Source organism: Oncorhynchus mykiss, chromosome 25 (genome assembly GCF_057628025.1).
Source record: "Oncorhynchus mykiss isolate SJ-2025 chromosome 25, ASM5762802v1, whole genome shotgun sequence".
Taxonomy (NCBI): Eukaryota; Metazoa; Chordata; class Actinopteri; order Salmoniformes; family Salmonidae; genus Oncorhynchus; species Oncorhynchus mykiss.
In genome coordinates this window covers 18185020-18209268 of record NC_143046.1, presented here as the reverse complement: position 1 = coordinate 18209268, position 24249 = coordinate 18185020, and the positions used below count along the sequence as shown (strand labels likewise).

At 42.6% G+C, this 24249-nt stretch overlaps 3 protein-coding genes across 13 annotated transcripts in view; 1 reads left to right on the top strand and 2 right to left on the bottom strand.

Moving 5' to 3' along the window:
* ints6l (integrator complex subunit 6 like) overlaps positions 1 to 7845 on the bottom strand; it is a 36473-nt gene extending 28628 nt beyond the window's left edge. For both annotated transcript variants that reach the window (XM_090220284.1, XM_036970048.2), the window contains exons 1-2: positions 6805 to 7845; positions 6611 to 6688 (exon numbers count right to left, since the gene is read on the bottom strand). In XM_090220284.1, the coding sequence (XP_090076410.1) occupies positions 6611 to 6688; positions 6805 to 6915 (189 nt within the window). In that variant the 5' untranslated portion in view covers positions 6916 to 7845. The remainder of the gene's footprint in view (positions 1 to 6610; positions 6689 to 6804) is intronic.
* Positions 7846 to 8927: 1082 nt separating this feature from the next.
* Positions 8928 to 14915, top strand: mospd1 (motile sperm domain containing 1). Of its 3 annotated transcripts, none has more exons than XM_021583475.3 (6): positions 8928 to 9054; positions 11817 to 12396; positions 12531 to 12606; positions 12841 to 13073; positions 13335 to 13496; positions 13815 to 14915. In XM_021583475.3, the coding sequence occupies exons 2-6, from the start codon at positions 12243 to 12245 to the stop codon at positions 13844 to 13846; spliced, it is 657 nt and encodes a 218-aa protein (XP_021439150.1). In that variant the 5' UTR covers positions 8928 to 9054; positions 11817 to 12242; the 3' UTR covers positions 13847 to 14915. The 3 variants fall into 3 exon arrangements, with proteins under 3 accessions (XP_021439150.1, XP_090076419.1, XP_021439151.1); XM_090220293.1 differs by having other exon boundaries at positions 8951 to 9054; positions 11359 to 12396; XM_021583476.3 differs by having other exon boundaries at positions 8956 to 9054; positions 11786 to 12396.
* A 589-nt stretch (positions 14916 to 15504) lies between these two features.
* On the bottom strand, positions 15505 to 24176 carry pabir2 (PABIR family member 2). Of its 8 annotated transcripts, none has more exons than XM_021583474.3 (11): positions 23952 to 24176; positions 22866 to 23109; positions 22401 to 22479; positions 22251 to 22304; positions 21768 to 21811; positions 21516 to 21570; positions 20924 to 21025; positions 20731 to 20816; positions 20520 to 20584; positions 17571 to 17682; positions 15505 to 17343 (listed from the first exon to the last, which is right to left on the bottom strand). In XM_021583474.3, the coding sequence occupies exons 2-11, from the start codon at positions 22973 to 22975 to the stop codon at positions 17199 to 17201; spliced, it is 852 nt and encodes a 283-aa protein (XP_021439149.1). In that variant the 5' UTR covers positions 22976 to 23109; positions 23952 to 24176; the 3' UTR covers positions 15505 to 17198. The 8 variants fall into 8 exon arrangements, with proteins under 8 accessions (XP_021439149.1, XP_021439147.1, XP_090076413.1 ...); XM_021583472.3 differs by having other exon boundaries at positions 21492 to 21570; positions 23952 to 24164; XM_090220287.1 differs by having other exon boundaries at positions 22386 to 22479; positions 23952 to 24148.
* Between the last annotated feature and the right edge of the window lie 73 nt (positions 24177 to 24249).

The following is a 24249-nucleotide window of genomic DNA, read 5'->3' as shown; positions in this document are numbered from 1 at the left end:
CTGAAGACAAAGCCCTACTGGCAGGCCGTAGAACTGAAGACAAAGCCCTACTGGCAGGCTGTAGAACTGAAAACAAAGCCCTACTGGTAGGCTGTAGAACTGAAGACAAAGCCCTACTGGCAGGCTGTAGAACTGAAGACAAAGCCCTACTGGCAGGCTGTAGAACTGAAGACAAAGCCCTACTGGTAGGCTGTAGAACTGAAGACAAAGCCCTACTGGCAGGCTGTAGAACTGAAGACAAAGCCCTACTGGCAGGCTGTAGAACTGAAAACAAAGCCCTACTGGCAGGCTGTAGAACTGAAGACAAAGCCCTACTGGTAGGCCGTAGAACTCTTAACTCACACTCAATAATTCAAACGAAAGAGTAATTCAATTTTACCTGCCCAACCTTCTTTCCCCCCCCTCCAAATCAACAATTAATTATAGGCTGTATAAGTGTGCAACCAGAGTCCCTTGTCTGGTGGGTGGGGTGGGAAAGGGAGGGAAAACAGGTGGAGGGAGACATAAAAAATAGTGAAAGAGGGTCAAGGATGTATGCATTAGAAAAAAATGTGCTCCACTATGCTGATGTTGTGACGTTTGGGGAAGGGTTAGGATAATGAGACTGGATTGTCAACATTATATTGTGGTAGGCTATTTATTTGTGGGCTGCGCTTCATGGCATGTGGTGAAACAGGAATACAACATGACACAAGACATAGAGCTAGCCTATAGCACTGACATCATCGTCTTCAAATGTCTCTCGGCAACCCAGACATCGAGTTAGAGTGCCAAGAAAAAGACAACATCGAATTCACAATGAAAAAAGTGATTACATCATCATGAATGATTTTTTATCAAAAACTGTTATATGTACTTGTGTCTGTATATAGCTAAGCCCCCCCACCCCCAATTTAACAGTGGTAGTCTATGAGCCAGGGTATAGCAGCTGAATATAGCTAGGTCCCCCCACCCCCGATAGAACAGTGGCAGTCTATGAGCCAGGATACAGCAGCTGGGGCCTAGGCTAAGTCATGCTGGGTTCCTGCACATACTGACTGCAGGACAGGAGACCGCTTTCCATAAACAGACAGATAACAACTTGTTCCACGCAAAAGCCCCAGTTATGAGAGAGCAGACACTTATAAATAAAAAACATTAAGTTCCCATGATCCTTTAGTTAAGGAGCAGAACCAAAATGTGCCAGGTTGAAGGCACGTGATGAGGTCTTGATTCATGGATCTTGAGCAGGCAAGACAGCACCACCAGAAAGCACCAATACCCATTCAGTAGAATGGAAAAAGAAAGCATCATGTCATTGTGCATTTCTGACTCAGAAGGGTGGTGATGAACTAACTGGTCATGAGAGCAGGAGATGAGAGCAGTGTGAGCATGGTAGAAATCAGAGCTATCACTGCAGTGAAAGCTAGGCTGCTTAACAAGCCCAAAGAGCTGTGATCATATGGAAGGCAAAGGGAAGGGGTCACAGACTCACAGCCAGTGAAGCGGAGTAAGTTTCAGACACGAGTGCAGACCCCGCTACAGAACCCGCTTCAGACCCCGCTACAGGCCCCGCTACAGACCCCGCTACAGACCCCGCTACAGGCCCCGCTACAGACCCCGCTACAGAACCCGCTACAGAACCCGCTACAGACCCCGCTACAGACCCCGCTACAGAACCCGCTACAGACCCCGCTACAGACCCCGCTACAGGCCCCGCTACAGACCCCGCTACAGAACCCTTTACAGGCCCCGCTACAGACCCCGCTACAGGCCCCGCTACAGACCTCGCTACAGACCCCGCTACAGAACCCGCTACAGAACCCGCTACAGACCCCGCTACAGACCCCGCTACAGAACCCGCTACAGACCCCGCTTCAGACCCCGCTACAGAACCCGCTACAGACCCCGCTACAGAACCCGCTACAGAACCCGCTACAGACCCCGCTTCAGACCCCGCTACAGACCCCGCTACAGAACCCGCTACAGAACCCGCTACAGAACCCGCTTCAGACCCCGCTCGGGCATGTGAATGACAGCCCTGGATGTTCCGGTCAGGCATGTGAATGACAGCCCTGGATGTACCGGTCAGACATGTGAATGACAGCCCTGAATGTACCGGTCAGGCATGTGAATGACAGCCCTGGATGTTCCGGTCAGTCATGTGAATGACAGCCCTGGATGTACCGGTCAGGCATGTGAATTTTTTATTTTATTTTTTTTTATTTCACCTTTATTTAACCAGGTAGGCTAGTTGAGAACAAGTTCTCATTTGCAACTGCGACCTGGCCAAGATAAGGCATAGCAGTGTGAACAGACAACACAAAGTTACACATGGAGTAAACAATTAACAAGTCAATAACACAGTAGAAAAAAGGGGAGTCTATATATACATTGTGTGCAAAAGGCATGAGAAGGTATGCAAATAATTACAATTATGCAGATTAACACTGGAGTGATAAATGATCAGATGGTTATGTAAAGGTAGAGATAGAGATATTGGTGTGCAAAAGAGCAGAAAAATAAATAAATAAAAACAGTATGGGGATGAGGTAGGTGAAAATGGGTGGGCTATTTACCAATAGACTATGTACAGCTGCAGCGATCGGTTAGCTGCTCAGATAGCAGATGTTTGAAGTTGGTGAGGGAGATAAAAGTCTCCAACTTCAGCGAATGACAGCCCTGGATGTACCGGTCAGGCATGTGAATGACAGCCCTGGATGTACCGGTCGGGTATGTGAATGACAGCCCTGGATGTACCGGTCGGGTATGTGAATGACAGCCCTGGATGTACCGGTCGGGTATGTGAATGACAGCCCTGGATGTACCGGTCGGGTATGTGAATGACAGCCCTGGATGTACCGGTCGGGTATGTGAATGACAGCCCTGGATGTACCGGTCGGGTATGTGAATGACAGCCCTGGATGTACCGGTCGGGTATGTGAATGACAGCCCTGGATGTACCGGTCGGGTATGTGTAAACACAAGCCTGAATGATTATAACACAATGTTAAACATTTGGAGTCATTTCACGAAAAGACTGCCTTCTGCATCCCTTTGTTATTTAATTTTAAAAGCCTGTTATATTAAATGAAGTGGCCTGTAATATAGACCACATGGATAATTCAATTAATCCGATTTTTTTATATGAATAACGACTTGCTAAAATGCCAAAATTCAGCATATTGACATGTCCCCCCATGCACCTTCTGTGACTTCCAGGAAAATTGTAAGCCACTTAACCCTAACATTTCCAAAGGTTTTCACTATCATTATAAAGCCCTAGTTATCTTGTTGCTTTGACAAAGTCTTTCCTGAACATTATATCTATTTTATGTGATTAGTGATTCATTTGTGTCTGTCCTATTACGTGAAGTGAACTCTCGTTATAATGTGGTGAAAATATTCCTTTTACAAAATGTTTTTTCAAAAGAAACATTGAACATCTTTTTTTTGGCCATTTTGTGATGGAAAACTGAGTGGGTTGAATATAACACGTCAACCCTGTTACCCGTAGATAGACAGGCTAGAAATGTTTTAACAATGAACTCAATTGCCACTCCTTGTTGAACACAACAAGACAACAAGACTCCATTCCTCCTGTAACAAGGGGATTTATAGCTGATTTAAGATGAAATTGTCAACCCTTTTACGGTCAACCTTGTCACGTTTTTTTATGAAGTTGAACATGTGCTCTTTATGACAGAACGTGGATGAACTGCTTCAGCATGCATATCGTACACACAGTACACATCTCCTGCCTAATAACATGTCATGCTAGAGAGGAAAGGAGTGTAAAAGAGAAAAAAAATCCAAGTGAGAAAAGTAATGTCAGCGCTGGGGCAGGAGGAGGAAGAGGAAGAGAAGAATGACCTTCCTCTCGACGGTCCAGGAACGGGACAACAAGTGAACTCAGGGGGAGGAGGAAGAGGAAGAGAAGAATGACCTTCCTCTCGACGGTCCAGGAACGGTACAACTAGTGAACTCAGGGGGAGGAGGAAAAGACAGCATTGTCTTTATCCAGCAGCGTCTCCATGGAACTCCTCTCTTATTGGTGGCTGAATAGCTTATGAATAATAAAACAGGGCTAAACAGTCACACTGCTCAGTAGAAGTGCGGAAGTTCAGTAGTCAGATTCCATCTCGCACCAGGCAATGTAGGCAAGACATTACAGGCTGGGTTATTGTTGGGCAAAATCTGTTCGTCTGGTTGTCAAAACCTAACACAGGGAGGAGCTTTCTCTCCAAAGTGCATAGAAAAAAATTCAGTAGACATGCAGTTAGCTAGTTATTTCCCAGAATGCTTAGCACTTCTGCTTTTGAATAGTTTCATCAAAAGTCCCTTGATAATAATCCATTAATATGCAACAAATCAGGAAAAATGCCCTCAAGGAAAATTCTGAAGACAATTAAGCTTTATAGGCCTATCTTGTAATTTAATTCAGAAACAGAAACTGAACAAGCTCTGACACCAAGGAATGTGAAATGGAATAGCTAATGAACCACCACCTATCCTTGGATGGAGAGGAAGAAGACCTGGAGAAGGAGGAGGCGATATGTGTATGCATTGGAGGGAGGGGGGTGTAGAAAAGCCCTGGGAGGATGTCTGGCCACCTGCCAGAGAGACAAAGCTAATGAAGTGCCAGGGAATAAGCCACTCTACAGTACTGTCACTGTCAAACCACAAAACTACAGCAGCATACACTGATGCAGGCACACCTTCTGCACATCGGCAACGTTGTACATGAAAGAAGCAACAATGCAGTTTCATACACTTGGCCTTTACACATTCATTATAACATAGGCTACATGCAATGCACTTCAGCACTACTCATTTGACTATTATACAAAATATGTGCCCATCCCCAACAAGAGTGCATGAATAGACATGTGACAGGGAATTCATATAGGATTAATACATGGTTATCTTAAGATGAATGCACTAACTGTAAGTCACTCTGGATAAGAGTGTCTACTAAAAGACTAAAATGTAAAAATGCTGTCAGATACTTGACAGCAAGTTAGCCCCAACTGCTTATTCATGTTCCTAAGTCTGGTGTAATGTTACACTGACATCCCAATGATAAAGCTAGCTGCTGCAGTGACTGCATGATTCATATGGGTTCATTCGAACAGTCACATCTAATTGTTGTAAACTGAGAGAACTTGTCATTGAAATATTATTTCCATGTTTGAGAGTGTTGGTGTTAGCTGCCACTCACATACACTAAAATGGAGAACATATTTCACTCCATCTTTTCCTGCTTTGGGGCAGAGTTGAATTGGATATCAAAACAAATCCAATTGTATTTGTCACATGCCTTATAAACAACATGTGTAAACTAACAGTGAAATGTTAACAAATTGCAGAGAGAAAAAAATAGAGAAATAATAGAAAAGGTAAAACATGCAATAATAAAAGTAATAAGACGATAACTTGGTTATATACACGGGGTACCAGCGCCAAGTCAATGTGCAGGGGTACGAGGTAATTGAGGTAGATATGTACATATGGGTAGGGATAATGTAACTAGGCAACAAGATAGATAACAAACAGTAGTAACAGCAGCATATGTGATGAGTCAAAAAGAGTTAGTGCAAAAAGGGTCAATGCAGATAGTCCGGGTAGCTATTGGTCAACTATTTTTACTAACTATTTAGTAGTCTTATGGGGGTAGAAGCTGTTCAGGGTCCTGTTGGTTCCAGACTTAGTGCACCGGTACTGCTTGCACGGTGGTGGCAGAAAGAACAGTCTATAACTACCCATAAGGAGTCATATGTGCTTATGTGCCTATGCCACATTATTACATGAAATTTGATTTGATAAAATTTGATTTGATTATGTAAACTTTACTACCTGCTGCCTCTGCCTGTTGCTTAATTATTGGCATGGGTTAGGACGTTTTATTTTTATATAAGAAAAGGGACCCTGTTTATACTACGAGTGCAAGGCTGAGGGTGGGGGCATTTGGAAATGGTCATCTCTATCCTGATCCTTGAGACCTCCCTATTCTAACCTTTAACCTTCACATTAACCATTTTAATGATGATGGTGTGTATACAGACTGGGGGAGGTTATGATGTTGACACTTTATAAGGGCATTTGATCATTATGAAGTTATGATAGTGTAAACTACAGAATGGGCACCTTACGGTGTAAACTCAGATTTAGGTGAAAATATTGAGTGTCGTGTGAACATCATCATGTTCTATGATAAAGGAGGTTTTATCAAATCAAATAAGTTTGAGTCGCCCAGTCCACATTGGCCAATGCGAGTGCATAGAGTTCAGCCACAGAACGAATGCAACAGGAGGACTCGTGAAGAGGTGCAGGCCAGTTGACCAATCCAGGATGAGTTAGCCCACAGAAATAGAGACGTCACGATAGATAATATATCTCTCCGCCTCCATCTCAGCGCCCGAGAGCTCTCCCAACACAAAAGCAAAATGTCCGCCATGTTCAGAGGCAGCGCTGCACCGGTCTGCGGATATTTTTTACAAAAATTTGCCGTTTTCGCCACCGGGAGGCCGCCCAACCCGCAGCTACAAACCAGAGGGACAGTAAAGTCTCACTGCCAGCAAAATATCCGCGCCTTAATCACATATAAAACAATTTAACAGTATTTATTTACCTTAACTCCGTATGGTGGATCATCGAATGTAACTAGCATGTACCTGTCGCCTCTACTAGCCGGGTCTCGGGCACGCAGCTGTTAAAGAAAACGAAACAATACATGTTAATTTCGACTGAATATGTCAAAGGGACCCTCAACACTATCAAGGCAAATAGTAAGCTGAAAAAAATTGGGGTAAAATTATTCTTTACCTTCATAAAGATCTCAACCGCGCCTTTAGCAATGTCCAGATACGTCGTACCCAAATAAGTGCGCTGATTCATAGAAGCGGACGTGTCTATCAGGAAAAGTAAAATAGGCATCTTAAATGTATAGATATATAGCTATATGCTTTCTAAAATACCTATTATCGTCATATGACCTATCTTGCGGCCGGGGCATGCATATATGTGTGTATATTTTTTTGTAATAATCAGACCCCCCCCCAAAAGAGGGTCGTACAGCCACCCCTTGCCGCTGCCTGACTCTATCTGTCTTTCCTAAGCACTGCTGGGTTAGCGCTGTTAGAGAAGTTATCTTCCGAACAGAGTGAAACGCCTTCCTTTCACCGCTGCGACCGTATTGGTTGAGCCTGACCACAGTGGCCACTCCCTGCCGTGCATAAATATGTAATAATGAGGTCGAGATGGTTTCTCGGTTCTTGTTCTGCTAAGCAGAGGATCATTCAGAGAGGGGATACATGTACTGTTGCAAGAAGAAACATTAATACAAATATTGATGATATGGCCACTCTATTCTGCATAGTATAACGTTGTAATGACTTCACATACATACAACATATACTAAAAAAGCAATATGACCTCATCATTTGCGAGTATTAATTAGTGGTATGGGATGGTTGAACATAAAGGACGACGACCCCTTGTTCCCGTGTTGCTGTCTTGGTGGGGGAGGGTGCGAGAGAGTCGCATCACCGTACGATTTTGATAATAATCGTGCCTTCCCTCACCTTCCCCTCCATGTTAAATCTCTGTGCAAGCAGCACCTCGAAGCGCCATATTGCAAAATGCAAAAGCTCCAGTGCGAATGCGTGCTTGCACGAAGGTGAATGTTCTGCTGCTGCCTCATCATGGCTCCTTATTTTATGTTTCTGCTACTTGGGAATCGTTGTGTAATTTCTGTAGAACACGTTTTAAAGACAGTAGGAGCCACACTGTTTACCAAAACCTTTTTAGTTTTTTTGGTCAGGGACATATGCAACGACCGCCCTTCTGCCTGTTTGGGTCGTCACTAGTTAACACAACCACAAAGTCATAATTATGGCTAAACCCCGCCCATTTCTACCATTTATCTTCTTGCAATTCGATTTACCTAACCTTACCACACTGCTAATAAGCTTATTTTGTCGTTGCCAATTTTGACTTTGTGGCTGTCTTAACTAGAGACTAGTGTACTTGGCTGAATATGACGGAGAGGGAGGGTTGTCGACTTGCTGTCCTTAACCTAAACGTAGCAGGCAGTAAAATAAACTGCTGTGATAGCTGCCAGTACATTTACATGCAGATTTACGATAGATCCTTTTATCGGTTACAGGAAGTGAGCAATCTTGCATAATAATCACTGATGACACAACACACAAACATAGCTTTATGGGCTACAGAGTTTATGAACAGTTTATGCATTATGCAAGCCTGGTGTTTCAATAGGTCTCAATTAATAAAAATGTTGACATTTGTTGACTCTATATTGTTGAACACAAATGTTGAATGTTTTCAACCTTGGCCTATAAAACGTGTATAATACAGTAGAGCAGAACATCTTAAAGGTGGTATTACCAGGCTACCACTTGCCTACTATTTATTATTTTGCCTAACTATTATTTAATCAACATTTACATATCAATGCAGGCACATTGACAGGTGCATGGGCCTGTCACCTGTTCAGAATCATTTGTGCACCGCACAAGTGGTCTAGAGTGTTATATATGTGTTATATATATATATATATATATATATAAAGGTTGTTATTAAAGCAAATAATATGTGACTTTAAGATACCATTATTCGTAGTATTCGTATTATAATTGCACCAGTACTGAGTATGCTTTCAGACTTTGTCAAGAGTTAACTGAATCAAGGCCTGCTCTGAGGCTCTAAGTAGAACATGTGGTCCAGCCACATGACAGCATGCAACAAAAGAATGCAATGAACTAACTCAATCAAGAAAAATAAAAAAATGCTTGACAAGGAATCAAGTCTTGCCCAGTTGACACATTTTATTTAAAGTGGCTTTAACAGCAGGTAAGTACAGTGTGTCCATACTTCATATTATAATGTCACCGTAGGAACACTGATGACGTAATGAATCTACTCTGGCGGAATTCCTTCTCCCTCCGATATCCCAGAATTCACAGCGTGACCTGCAGTATTGACAAAGAAAAGAACGACAGAAAACAGGGTGGGCTCTGCAAAACAATACCCCCACAATTTGACGACAATAAGGTAAAACACTACTATTTGCAACAATTCCTATGAATTATTCAGATACAGATGCCATTTTTGGAATGACATTGCTTGTGTCAGCTAGCCTGTCACCAAAATAGCTACGGTTGCCAGTGAGGTTCGCTTGCTAGCTAACGTTAATGCGTCTTTGTTTTGATGGCTAACGACGTTATTTGGCAGATCATGGTGTACGTAACGTTAGCTATATAAACATCTGGTGTACAGTCAAGTTGGAAAGCGTTCACCCCCCAATCACCCAGCTAGCTAAGTTACCTAACCACTTTGTTATGTTGATAGCTAACTAGCTTGTTATTGTTATGAAATCCGTGTAACTAGTTAGCAAGCCAAACATTATTTGGCATTAATCAGCAACACGTCACTTGCATGGATTGACTGGGGTGCAATATATTTAGTCTCAGCTAATTAGCTAGATCGTATAATGTCGTATGTAACGTTACCTTTGGATTTGTAAAGTAACTAGTTAACTAGCTAAGATTACCGTTTAAAATGTTGCTATTCAGCTAACATATTTTGGAACAAAAACTGCCTAGCTACAGTACAGTTTTCAGTGTTAATAATTTAATTAATCACTTAGTCGATATTTTGTCCTCTGGTGCGTTATTCAAAGTTCACAAAACTATTGCGAAACAATTTCACACAGGAATGGGTTTCGTCCAGTTCTGAAATTCTCCAAGATAACAAAACATGTTCACGTGATTAGCCATGTTGAGGCAGACTTTAACTAGCTATGTTATTGAAAGAGAAATTATATGGGCCTACTGCAGATTTTAAGCTACTGTGTCAACACCCACCCCCATCAATAGGCTATTATTAAGATACTATTTACATACAGTCTGACCAATATTTACAGGTTCTTTCCATTTCAAATCAAATGAAAATACATTTGTGACCACACCACAAATGCTTTATTCTTGATGACAAATGCTTTATTCTTGATGTTTTCCCATTGTATTGTACACAGGTCCTGGCATTGGTACAATGGAATAACCTCCAACTCTAAATTAATACAGTCTCCCTTATCATGTCACATGAAAAGTTAATGAAGGGATGAAATATGGGTTATAAATATTTACCATCATCATATACAGTACCAGTCAAAAGTTTGCACACACCTACTTATTCCAGGGTTTTTCTTTATTTTTACTATTTTCTGAATTGCTGAATAATAGTGAAGACATCACAACTATGAAATAACACATGTGGAATCATGTAATAACCAAAAAAGTGTTAAACAAATCCAAAAATATTTTATATTTGAGATTATTCTAAGTAGCCACCCTTTGCCTTGATGACAGCTTTTCACAGTCTTGGCCTTCCTTCAACCAGCTTCATGAGGTATATTTCAATTAACAGGTGTACCCTGTTAAAAGTTCATTTGTGGAATGTATCTCCTTCTTAATACATTTGAGCCAATCAGTTGTGTTGTGATAAAGGTATTATTTTTTTCTATTAAAAAATGTATTTCACCTTCTCATTTACAACTGCGATCCGGCCAAGATAAAGCAAAGCAATGTAACACAAACAACACAGAGTTACACATGGGATAAACAAACGTACAGTCAATAACACAATAGAAATGTCTATATACAGTGTGTGCAAATGTAGTAAGATTAGGGAGGTAAGGCAATAAATAGGCCATAGTGGCAAAATAATAGGGGTTTTAGGGGTGGTATACAGAAGATAGCCCTGTTTGGTAAAAGACCAAGTCCATATTATGGCAAGAACATCTCAAATAAGCAAAGAGAAACAGCAGTCCATCATTACTTTAAGACGTGAAGGTCAGTCAATGCAGAACATTTCAAGAACTTTGAAAGTTTCAAGTGCAGTTGCAAAAACCATCAAGCGCTATGATGAAACTGGCTCTCATGAGGACCGCCACAGGAAAGGAAGACCCAGCGCTACCTCTGCTGCAGAGGACAAGTTCATTAGAGTTAACTGCACCTTAGATTGCAGCCCAAATAAATACTTCACAGAGTTCAAGTAACAGGCACATTTCAACATCAACTATTCAGAGGAGACTGCGTGAATAAGGCTTTATGGTCGAGTTGCTGCAAAGATACCACTACTCAAGGACACCAATAAGAAGAAGAGACTTGCTTGGGCCAAGAAACACGAGAAATGGACATTATACCGGCGGAAATCTGTCATTTGCTGGTGACACTGTCTGTGATTTATTTAGAATTCAAGGCACACTTAACCAGGATGGCTCCCACAGCATTCTGCAGCTATATGCCATCCCATCTGGTTTGCGCTTAGTGGAACTATCATTTTGTTTTTCAACAGGACAATGACCCAACACACCTCCAGGCTGTGTAAGGGCTATTTGACAAAGAAGGAGACCAATGGAGTGCTGCATCAGATGATCTGGCCTCCACAATCACCAGACCTCAAACCAGTTGAGATGGTTTGGGATGACTTGGACCGCAGAGTGAAGGAAAAGCAGCCAACAAGTGTTCAGCGTATGTGGGAACTCCTTCAAGACTGTTGGAAAAGCATTCCACATGAAGCTGGTTGATAGAATGTCAAGAGTGTGCAAAGCTGTCATCAAGGCAAAGGGTGGCTACTTTGAAGGGTCTCAAATATAAACTATATTTTGATTAGTTTTTTTGGCTACTACATGATTTCATATGTGTTATTTCATAGTGTTGATGTTACTTTATAACTATACACAATTAGTCATTAATCTGTGGTGTACTTGGTTGGAATGAAGTCTCACCACTGAGACTGTTGTTGTTTACCAGGGTGCAGCATTACGTTATCCTGCTAAGAAGCTGAGGGTGAGTGGGAAGGGCCATCTGCACGTGAGGGGAGGTTACAAACCTGCAGAGCTTCCAGAGAGAGGGCCCTGACAGACACCTCTCCAGAGCTTCCAGAGAGGGGGCCCTGACAGGCACATCTGCAGAGCTTCCAGAGAGAGGGCCCTGCCAGACACCTCTTCAGAGCTTCCAGAGAGAGGGCCCTGCCAGACACACCTGCAGAGCTTCCAGAGAGAGGGCCCTGCCAGACACACCTGCAGAGCTTCCAGAGAGAGGGCCCTGCCAGACACCTCTTCAGAGCTTCCAGAGAGAGGGCCCTGCCAGACGCACCTGCAGAGCTTCCAGAGAGAGGGCCCTGCCAGACATATAGGACGAGAGAAAGGGACTGGGGAGTGAGCTCAGCTGGAGCCAATGCAGCAGCAGAGTGGACAGCCTGAGCTAGTGGAAGGAAGCCTTCCCGTGTTCGTGTTCCCCACAGAGCTTGTCTTCTACGCGGACGAGCAGACCTCCCACAAGCAGGTTCTCACCCTCTACAACCCCTATGAGTTTGCCCTCAAGTTCAAAGGTAAATAAAACATTGGGTTTCAAGATAACTAGGTATTGATATAAGAACCATTTTAGCCATCAATTAAGGATTCAAGAGAACCACATTGATACTGTAGAGTATACACTACTCATTCAGTTTATTTTCTTGGTCAGTGCTATGCACAGCGCCCAACAAGTATACCGTGGTGGATGCCACCGGAGCCGTCAAACCACAGTGCTGTGTTGACATGTGAGTAATAAGCTTTTGTCGTAACTAGGACCATCAGTTACCCACCTTTAAGGCATATTAATGAAGGACATGATATTCATGATGTGCCCCTGCAAGCCTGAGTGCAACTTATGAAATATCAAGCAATAATAGAGAATGATTTAATTGGAAGCAAGCTTCTGCTTAAAAAATGCAGTCATTCCAGTCAAATATTCTTATCGTTCACCTTGTATTTTCCTCTGTGTCTGTTCTCAGAGTGATTCGACACAAAGATGTGCGGGCCTGTCACTATGGGGTGTCTGATAAGTTCCGGCTGCAGGTGTCTGAGCAGAGCCAGAGGAAGGCCCTGGGCCGGAAGGAAGTGACGGCCACTCTGAGGCCCTCGGCTGCCCAGGAGCCCCCCAGCCCCCGGCCCCAGGAGGAGGAGCGACAGATGAGGGAACAGCTAGCAGACAGCGTCTTCTTTGAGCAGACCACCTTCCAGACAGGTAGGAGTATGACTCGCCGCTGAAAAGGGATATCTTGCCCAAACTTAACTATCAATACCTATTAAGTGTGTTATGTACCCTGAGACCAAAAATATATTAGCCAACATTATGCAGGCTACATTTGTTGTTTAGGTGAACTAACTGAAATGGAGGCACTGCATGTCATTATATTGTCCTGACACTAGGTGGTGCCAGACACCAATACAATATGGAAGTGGTGAAGTGAGAGCAGTGGATTGTTATGGTGTGTGTGTTGTACAGAGAGCCGCTCTCAGTCTGGGGGCCCAAGCCTGCTGACGGTGCTGTTGGGGTTGGTGTGTATGGCTGCCCTCATGCTGCCCACCCTGGGGGAGCAAGAATCCACCGTGCCTGTCTACCTCCACTTAAGTGTTACCAAGAAACTTGTAGCTGCTTACGTTCTAGGTGAGCCAGGGGGAGAGAGCAAACCCTTGATGAACAATTGCATGCTCTTTATGTTATCACCAATTTCAATGGATATGAATTGATAATACTTCATGGGAGTCACTCAGCCCACACGTGTTGTCTTCTACGTCCCAAATGGCACCCTATTCCCTATATAGTGCACTACTTTTGACCAGAGGTCTATAAGCCCTGGTCAAAAGCAGTACACTAAACTAGACTATGGGGTTTGCATTGATTACTCTTGTTCTATCCATTCTGTGTGTGCGATACTGCTGGAGCATAATCCTGCTGAGAATTGATTGTTTATCTATGTTACAGGTCTTCTTACAATGGTTATCCTGCGTACATGAAGTGCTATGGGGCTGGAAAGAGAGAACGAGGAGAAGAGGATACAGAAGAGAACATTCACTCACCCAAGGCAACTACATGCTTGAGAGGGTAGTGTTGAGGGGGAGGGGGTATCCAGTCAATTCCCCCTTCCTCTGTCCCAAAAACATACATCTAATTGTTTTGAAATAAAAACATAATACTGACTGATACAAAGCAAGAGACCTCTGATGCAGCGGGCACAGAAATAACATTCTGGAAGGAGGGCATTGTGTGGGTCTGCGGCCGTTGGAGGAAGGGTTTGTATAAAAACATGTGGGTCATTAAATTGTGTTTGACTTCATATCCTGTGTCTGTGTGGAGTTCCATGGCCATTAAGTAACAGACAATGGTGAAGTTAAGTTAGCTATTTGCTGTTACACATTAGGGCAATTTGAAGTTGTGATTTCATGTACACAAAAGTGCAATATGTAGAAATCGCTCTGCCATTTTCTGGTTGCTGAAATTCAAATAGTTTGCCTAATTTGTTTGTGACAATGAAGAGACGTGTTTAGTGTAGAGAATCATTGTTCCGTCAAAACAGCTGTGAAATATATTTTCAGTAACCCAAAATATTGTTTCAGCTGTTTGAAGCTGGTGTACAAAACCTAAATTAAGAAACTTACCGGGAAGCATAGAAAGTGCACATAGAACAGATCTACCGCTTCAGCTGTCACTCACTGAAAGTCTATAACTCACATTTCAATGTGAATTTAGTCAGGTCATCTAAAAAGTACATATTGCAGCTTTGTCATTAAAAAAACTTTTGTCTTCACCTGTAACCACATCTTAATATTGTCTGCTTAGAATAAAACAACGTACTCTTTTGTAGCTAGTATTGACTGAATCTGACTAAATGCAGTTACATGCACGTGTGGATACTTATCTGAATGGAAGTGTTACTTTTCCAGACGCAATATACAAAACAAAAAGGTTTAAAATGTGACCAAAGGAAATGTCCTCTTCCTATGAAAGACATCCGTTTACTTGCTGTACAATGTCAATGTTATTCCATCAAATGCCTAATAAAAAGTCTTGAATCAGCACAAGATAGTAAGGCGATCTCTTTATACTAGTCTGATTAGTTCACCTACTCAGCACTAGTGAGCCAGTGATGAGGGGTCCACAAGTGACTGGAAGCTTGGGACATGGCTACAAGGCCAAACGCATTATGAAGAAATGGGCAGCAACAACTCCCTCCTGCATAGACTTCCACATACATTTTTTTTTTTGCACCTTACTCTGAAATTTGATGAATCTGTGCCTCTAGGGCAGGGAGCATCAACTTGATTCAGCTTCGGGCCAATTCTTTTCTTGAGCAGATGGCCGGAACAAACTGCAGATTGACCGCAAGAAGCCCAAACAGATGTTTGACTTAAACAATTTCAAACCTTGCTTACACATTTGTATAAGATCACATTTATCTGATTCTTTGTTGCTCAACTTAAACCAAATAAAGCCTTTTCACTGAATGTTTTTCTATGATTGCGTTGCTTTGTGTACACAGGGCTCATCTGCAAAAGAGACTTTGGTCTCAGCAGGACTCCGGTAAAAAAGGTTAAATTGAAAAAAAACTTGTCATTATGAAGAGGCCAAAAAGAGATGAGCAAGACATTTAAACATTGCCAACAACCAGAAGTCATTGAATGGAAATAGACAATTTATTTACCCTTGTTCAAAACTTTGGCAAGCAGTCTAACAAGTCTACGACCCATCCATATACACTTAATTTACTTTGCCGATCTCATGCCCTAGACATTGACTAATTGAAACATGAACAGGATATAACCCCCCCCCCAAAAAAAACACAATTACTAAACCAATTACGTTGACAGCAGTGCAAGCATACCTGATCGACCAGCTTGCAGTTTCTTTAAAGATATTCACAACGCTGTTTCATTTACATATATCAATGAAAATGTATAATCACTTTTGTACATGAAGTCTCCCCCTCCCTTTGTAAAGACGCCAGACCCTGAACGAGGGGAAAATATCAAATGTAAGAGTTGAACTGAAATGACTTAACCCAAATGTTTTACAGCAGCCTTAAAATGAATTTGTGAATCAGTGTATAGCTGAAGTTTGCCTTCACAATTCCCCTGATAACTCTTTGGTATTGCTTATGAATGTTCATTGCAAATGTTATTCATAACCAACCAATCCAGTGACACATTCCGCACAAAGCTTTTCGGACAAATGTTGACCACAGTAGACCGACATAAGCCCACTCACTGAATCCCTTTTGAAATGGCACCATGTTCTGTCCTCTACCTCAGTGTGCTCATCCTAAACCAATCTATTGATTTAATTGCAGAGTATTGAGAATAGGGTGAGCTATTCTAATGTTCAGTATAAAATGCAATAATGTAGCCTAAAAAAAGTCAGTTACATTTACAAAGTAGCTTCAAACAAGAACACAATTATTTTCCAAAAAGCTTCAGAAGTAAAAACTAAATTTTGTTGCACATCCTGCAGGTCTACAGATATATCCAGGCAGTAGGACTCAGAGACCCCAGTCTGTGTGCCCTCCGCTTACTTCCCTTCCTAGTAAAATCTGCAGGGATGGGTAGACATGACCCAAACCACTGGCAACTGTAGTTAATACCAGAGGGGGGCCAGATTAAGTGCCAAATTTAGAAAATTAACCAGAAGAATACCCCACATCTTGGGGACTACTGAGGATATAAACTGAAAACTGTTCTTTCAGTATAATGACAAGTAGTAAGAACATTTCCAATCCCCTCGAGAGAATTGTTAGTTCACTTTTGAAGCCCTGTGCACCTGCATTCATCACTCAGCCAATCAAACATAAAACTAATGACACTGACATGAAAAAGTATATACATAATTACAAAACGGGAACAACAAGTTATATCCTTTCATTCATACAAGACCTGCAGACAGTTTTATGCACACCAAAAACACCTGGAGAATTCGTTTTCTATAAGGAAAACAGGAAAACTGACTTAGTGAGCAACTTTCGCCATCCAGTGTTCAGTCCCTCCAGTGTGAAGATGGAAAATGAAGTAGGGGATGGGGCTGGAAGCTGACAGTGATGTGATGCAGGGTAGACAACTTGGCTGTTCTGGTCACTGTGGGGCTAAGCAGCACCATGTAGTCTACTACAGCATGGTGTGGCCACAGCTCACATCCAGGGCTTTGGTTTCCTTTCAATGCAAACACCAAGATTCTCCTCCCCTAGCAAACAGCCTAGCAAAATCAAACAGCATGGGAAGGGATTCCCACATTAGCTAAAGCAAAGTGATGGGGGGGGGGTCATACAGTTGAGGTGGCTTTCATGCCTTCACTCTTGTTTAGAGTCTCATGTTCCCTTGTTCATTTTGGGGAGTGGTCCTGGAGGGGGTTGAAGGGAGAGTTACTGGAGGAAGGAGACTGAGAGATGCCCTCCATCTTAGATGGCGAGCCAGTGGAAGAACCCACACTGCTAAGGCTGCCGTCCAGCACGTCCGGCGGAGAGAGACTGGCGAGAAGAAAATACCCATTTCAGCAAGCAAACTGTTAGATATTCAATGAGTCACATTGTGATAATGTTCATCATATGGAGGTGCAAGGTCTAGCCTAATGGCAGAGAGGGAACTGAAACTGTTCAACTTGTGAAACAAATAGTCTTGTCAAGAGACCATTGGCAGCCAATGCTAAACAGTTGTGTGTAGGGGTAGCTAAAATTAGTTTGCAGGGGTAACTCACCAGGAGGTGAAGTCTGGCAGTTGGACTTGGGGCACAAGTACATCTGAGGACAGAATTGTGGTGGTCCCCTGGAAGAGCCTCTTTGGCTGGCTCTCAGTCTCCATCATCTCCCCTACAGAAGACAAAGACGGTTCTCTATTGATGACCTAACATCCATAGGACATAACACCAACTCACAAAATGCCCACTCACCTTAAGTTCCAAAAGTTAAAGGGGTTGATGTATGCATGTACAGTGCATTCGGAAAGGTATTCAGACCTTGACTTTTTCCACATTTTGTTTAGTTACAGCCTTATTCTACAATTGATTCAATTGTCCCCCCCCCAATCTACATACAATACCCCATAATGATAAAGCAAAAACAGGTTTAGAAATGGCATCACATTCACATAAGTATTGAGACCCGTTGCTCAGTACTTTGTTGAAGCGCCGTCGGCAGCAATTACAGCCTCATCTTTTTGGTGTGAAGCTTCAAGCTTGGCAAGCCTGTATTTTTGGACTTTCTCCCATTCTTCTATGCAGATCCTGTCAAGCGCGGTCAGGTTGGCTGGGGAATATCGCTCAGGTCTCTCCAGAGATGTTCGATCAGGTTCAAGCCCGGTCTCTGGCTGGACCACTCAAGGACAGTCAGACCAGTCCCAAAGCCACTCCTGCGTTACCTTGGCTGTGTGCTTAGTATCGTTGTCCTGTTGGAAGATGAACCGTTAACCAAGTCTTAGGTCTTGAGCATGTTTTCGTCAAGGATCTCTGTACTTTGCTCCGTTAATCTTTCCCTCGATCCTGACTAGTCTCCCAGTCCCTGCCGCTGAAAAACATCCACAGCATGAGGCTGCTACCACCATAGGGATGGTGCAAGGTTTCCTCCAGACGTGACACTTGGCATTCAGGCCAAAGAGTTCAATCTTTGTTTCAACCAGACCAGAGAACCATGTTTGGGGAGGTTCTCAGCTCTAGGTAGAGTCTCTGTGGTTCCAAACTTCTTCCATTTAAGAATGATGGAGGCCATTGTGTTCTTGGGGAACTGCAACGCTACAGAGTTTTTTTTGGTACCCTTCCCCAGATCTGTGACTAGACAATCCTGTCTCGGAGCTCTAGGGACAGTTCCTTCGACCTCATGGCTTGGTTTTTGCGTTGACATGCACCGTCAACTGTGGGACCTTGGACAGGTGTGTGCCTTTCCAAATCATGTCCAATCAATAGAATTTACCACAGGTGGACTCCAATCAAGTTGTAGAAACATCAAGGATGATCAATGGAAACAGGATGCACCGGAGCTCAATTTTGAGTCTCATAGCAAAGGGTCTGAATTATCGGTCGACCGATTAATCAGAATGGCCGATTAATTAGGACCGATTTCAAGTTCATAACAATCGGAAATCTGTATTTTTGGGCGCCGATTTGCCGATTAAAAAATAACATTTATATACCTTTATTTAACTAGGCAAGTCAGTTAAGAACACATTCTTATTTTCAATGGCGGCCTAGGAACGATAGGTTAACTGCCTCGTTCAGGGGCAGAACGACATATTTTCACCTTGTCAGCTCGGGAGATCCAATCTTGCAACCTTACAGTTAACTAGTCCAATGCAATAACGACCTGCCTCTCTCGTTGCACTCCACAAGGAGACTGCCTGTTACGCGAATGCAGTAAGCCAAGGTAAATTGCTAGCTAGCATTAATCTTAAAAAACAATCATAATCACTAGTTAACTACACATGGTTGATGATATTACTAGATATTATCTAGCATGTCCTGCGTTGCATATAATCTGACTGAGCATACAAGTATCTGACTGAGCGGTGGTAGGCAGAAGCTAGCGCGTAAACTTTCATTCGAACAGCACTTGTGCGTTTTGCCAGCAGCTCTTCGTTGTGAGTCAAGCATTGCGCCGTTTATGACTTCAAGACTATCAACTCCAGAGATGAGGCAGGTGTAACCGAAGTGAAATGGCTAGCTAGTTAGCGCGTGCTAATAGCATTTCAAACGTCACTCGCTCTGAGCCTTCTAGTAGTTATTCCCCTTGCTCTGCATGGGTAACGCTGCTTCGATGGTGGCTGTTGTCGTTGTGTTGCTGGTTCGAGCCCAGGGAGGAGCGAGGAGAGGGACGGAAGCTATACTGTTACACTGGCAATACTAAAGTGCCTATAAGAACATCCAATAGTCAAAGGTTAATGAAATACAAATGGTATAGAGAGAAATAGTCCTATAATAACTACAACCTAAAACTTCTTACCTGGGAATATTGAAGACTCATGTTAAAAGGAACCACCAGCTTTCATATGTTCCCATGTTCTGAGCAAGGAACTGAAACGTTAGCTTTCTTACATTGCACTTTTACTTTCTTCTCCAACCAACACTTTGTTTTTGCATTATTTAAACCAAATTGAACATGTTTCATTATTTATTTGAGGCTAAATTGATTTTATTGATGTATTATATTAAGTTAAAAGTGTTCATTCAGTAATTATCATTATTACAAATTTGAAAAAAAAAAATACAAAAATGGCTGATTAAATCGGCTGTTTTTTGTCCTCCAATAAATCGGTATCGGCGTTGAAAAATCACAATCGGTTGACCTCTAGTCTGAATATTCTATTTTTTAAATACATTTGCAAAAAATTCTAAACTTGTTTTCAGTTTGTCTTTATGGGGTATTGTGTGTAGATTTAACAAATATTTTAAATCAATTTTAGAAGGCTGTAACATCACAATAGGTGGAAAAGGGGAATACTCTCCAAATGCACTGTATGCCTGCATGAGACATACCAAGTATACAAAACATTAAGAATCCCTACCTGATACTGAGTTGGGCACAATTTCATTGATCGAAGCCACAATATTAAAGCTAGAAAAGGAGCAGGTGTTCTTAATGTTTTGTACACTCCATATATGTATGTGGCATTAACAATGCCTTTTGACCTGTGAAAGAATACATAAGGGTTGACCCACCTTTACGTTTGATGGGCCCCAGGATGCTGGGCCTGATGCAGTGAATGGGGCTTTGGCTCCGCCGGCTAGAGACAAGAGAAGACCGCCAACCAGGCAACATTTATAGCAGTGACTCACTAATCAAACTGATGAATAGTGTAATGACAATGTGGTGTATGACTATGAATGGCAGTTGTCAGTGATAAGAGCTAGCCCTAGTCAGAGCACTCACCTGAAGCGTCGCGTTGGGCTAGGTATAGGGCTGGGGGATAGGCCATGGCTGCTCACCAGGATTTGCAATGAAGGGGAGAAGCACTGCTGCTCATTGGAGAGGAAATATTATGATTAGTCAGGACCCTGCCAGAGATACATTTCTGGTTCCATCTGCCAGGCATCAGTACTAGAGCTGCAGTGGATGCACATACCTTTTTCCCTATCCCTCTAGTAGGGGATGGGGCAGGGGACACGGGCATAAAGTCTATCCGCTTTGGAGACGACGATGCAGATTTCTCAAAGTCATTGTCGCTCTGTGGGGGGTGGGGGGGTTTGCACAAGGAAGATAGAATATCATCTGCATAAATGTAACAATTCAATTATATGGTGGTTGGAGGAGTATTATACTACCAACTGATTCTGTTCTTCAGAGAACATTGGCTGTAGCATGTTATTGGTCACACCCCCTACAAGGAGGGGAGCTTTCACTGGCCCAGTGCAACAGTGGGGAGGTAGCCCATCAAACAAAATGCAAACTCAAAGTCAGCATCACAAACAGTACTATTCTTAATTTAGTGCACTACTTTAGTTGACCGGGGTCCATAGGGTTCTGGTCAAAAGTAGTTAACTACATAGGCAATAGGATGCCATTTGGGATGAAGCCAAATGTATCTTACATGCTAGTGCTCTGCCTAAATACATGAATGCTGAAGTGGTGAGAGCCTCAAATGGTGGAGTGCATATGCCTACTGTTTATGGATGAGGAAATCTCCTGGTTACCATGGGAGCATCATCATTTCTCACCAGGCTCAGACTCTCCTCCCAGGACTGGCTCATCTGCATGGCTGCTTGAACCTCCCTGTGGTAGACAAGAAATGCATCTAAACAAACCAACCTTTTTTCCTGAAAGGGTTGAGCCAATGACAATCAACCAGTTATTGACAAAGTATACAATATCTTATGACAGAGTGGTACATAAATAAATAGCTTAATGTCTTGAAGGCCAATAAACTGAATTCCATCACCAACTACCTAGCCTCAATGCATGCATCTTACCGTTCATGGGCAGTCTCTCTGTTCATCAAATCTACACCTTCCTCCTGTAAGAAGCATAGACAAGAGGTTGGTGAGTGATATTATGGTGTCTTACCTACAGTTCAAACAGGCTGACAGTCAACAGTTGTTGGAGAATATTACAAAATCAGACTGCTCTGAGACCATGAGTTCTGAAATAGTGCACTACGTAGGGAATAGGGTGCCATTTAGACATTGAAATGACAAACCAAATCTAAACTATAGAAATGTATTTAGTCTCTTCACTCTGTCCAGCTTGTCATCAGTCATTAAAAGCATCAAATTCCAAATTCCATAGAAGACCTTTTTGCACATTTTGACAGCGAGGAAATATAATACATTTTAAGTGTAGCCCCTGGCTGCATGTTTTGCAGTCACATACACTCCCTGTGGATAAGGGGCTGACATGCAGAGCAGCTAAAATAATAGCTTGGGTTAATGAGCGTGCAACGCAGTCGTACTTGCCTGTTTGAGCTGATGAAGCCTAGTGCTGGGGACGCGAATGGGCGATGAAGGGACCTGCGAGATGGACTTCAATGAATCACCCAGTCTATAAGATATTACTTAGTAAGAGTACAAGCATATTATTTTGATTTATACTCTTCATTTCCATACTATATTAGGGCGGTTGACAACAGTGGTGCTGTTTCTCCTGCTGCATAGAATCTCACTCTGGAACACCTGGGAATGTTCACTAGAAAAGGACAGACACATTAACACCACCACGTTGGTGTCCAAAATGGCACCCTATATAGTGCACTACTTTTGACCAAAGTAGTGTAATGTAAGGAATAGGGTGCCATAGGGCTCTGGTCAAAAGTTAGGCACTATATTGGAAATAGGATGCCATTTGGGACATATACATTGACTACAATGCACTGAGTGTCTGAGTATTATACTACCAACTCAGTCTGATCTCAAGAGACTGGTGGCCTTGTTAACTCTGCTGGTTTTCTGTTGCATGACTGAATTGTCCACACGCCTCACAGCAGATAAGGTAGTTGAATGATGACTAGATCGTAAGTCTGAAGGTATGTTACGTGCAGAGTGATTACAAGTGAGAAGAAATGTTCTAAAAACCTTAGGCCATTTATCATTGGGGCACTGTTGGAACGTCTCAGTTGTCCATCACTCTGAACTAGTGAAGATGGGATTTCGAGGTCCAATTCCATCTTCTCTTGATTGCTCATCCTGGTGTCCTCTTTTAGCTGATTCAAGATGTCTTCAGAAACGCCTGCGACGTTCCAGGCCACCCATGCGAAGCTACATGGTGACGCAAAGCAACGTTCTATGTAGGCAACTACTCCAATGCTGATTGATGGATCTGAAAAACACCGACATGAATAGGGCAAACATAGCCCACCCGTGTTAACCAGCAACAAGTTAACCAGCAACAAGTTTCATGTTTGTTTAGGCTCGTGCAATTTTCTATTGGTTTAAGTTCCAGCAAGTGACACTCGTGAATATTCTTCCGGTTATCTTTGGCTAAGGCAACTTCTAGTATTTGTTGCTGCTAGCTAGCAAGCGAATCAGAACTCACACAGAACCCTGGCCTGTGCTAGTTAGCCTAGCTATCTACAGACAATGCCAAATTGCTTGCTAGCTATGGTACTTGCTAATTAGACTAGCTAGTGAGTTAACCATGCCTTAGCCAACGTTTCCCCACACCGACAGAGTTTGGGAAACCCTCTTCACCGCACTTCGATACAAAGTGATTTTCGTAGCAGGTCAGGAGAGCATTTTCGCTAGATAACCGTTTCTCTAGCCGTAATCTCAGTCTCAATCTGTTACACTATTATCAATCTGTTACGGGGGGTACTATTTCGATATCAAAGTGAGTGAAAACAGTGGTTCCCACTTAACGTTAGCTAGTCTCGAGGAGCAAGTAAGTGAAATGTAGCCAACTGTTTAGAAAGACAGGTTAACGTTAGCCAAATGAATCCATATCGACAATTGAAACGATACAAGCCAAAAGGACTATATCGTTTGTATAACGACGTCTCGTTATCAGCTTGTATATAGAACGGTAAAAGCTATTTAACGTGAGTTAGCTGAAAGATAATGAGATATCAAACCAACTGGCTAACGTTAGTAAACGGTAACGTCGTTAACTAAATCAAATGGTGATGTGATGATGAAGCTATGCTAGTTTGAAAGTTACATTACCATGTTCAGAGGTTCATCAACCTACATAACTTGTATAGCTCTCCCTCAGCCATATATCGAGCATTTCCCTTCACAATACTTTGGAAAAAGTGTCGCTAGCTGCTATAGTCGATGACCAATTTTGTTAATCAATCTGCTACTGGAATAGCCGAGAACGCTCCACCAGTACCAAATTTCCCGCCCCTTTTGGTGCTTTCAGGCTGACCGACTGCAGAAGGATCCAATAATAAGTCTTTAATGTGCCCGTTTGAAAAGCAGACAACTGGCCAATGGCTGCAGCGATTGTGAGTTATTTCCT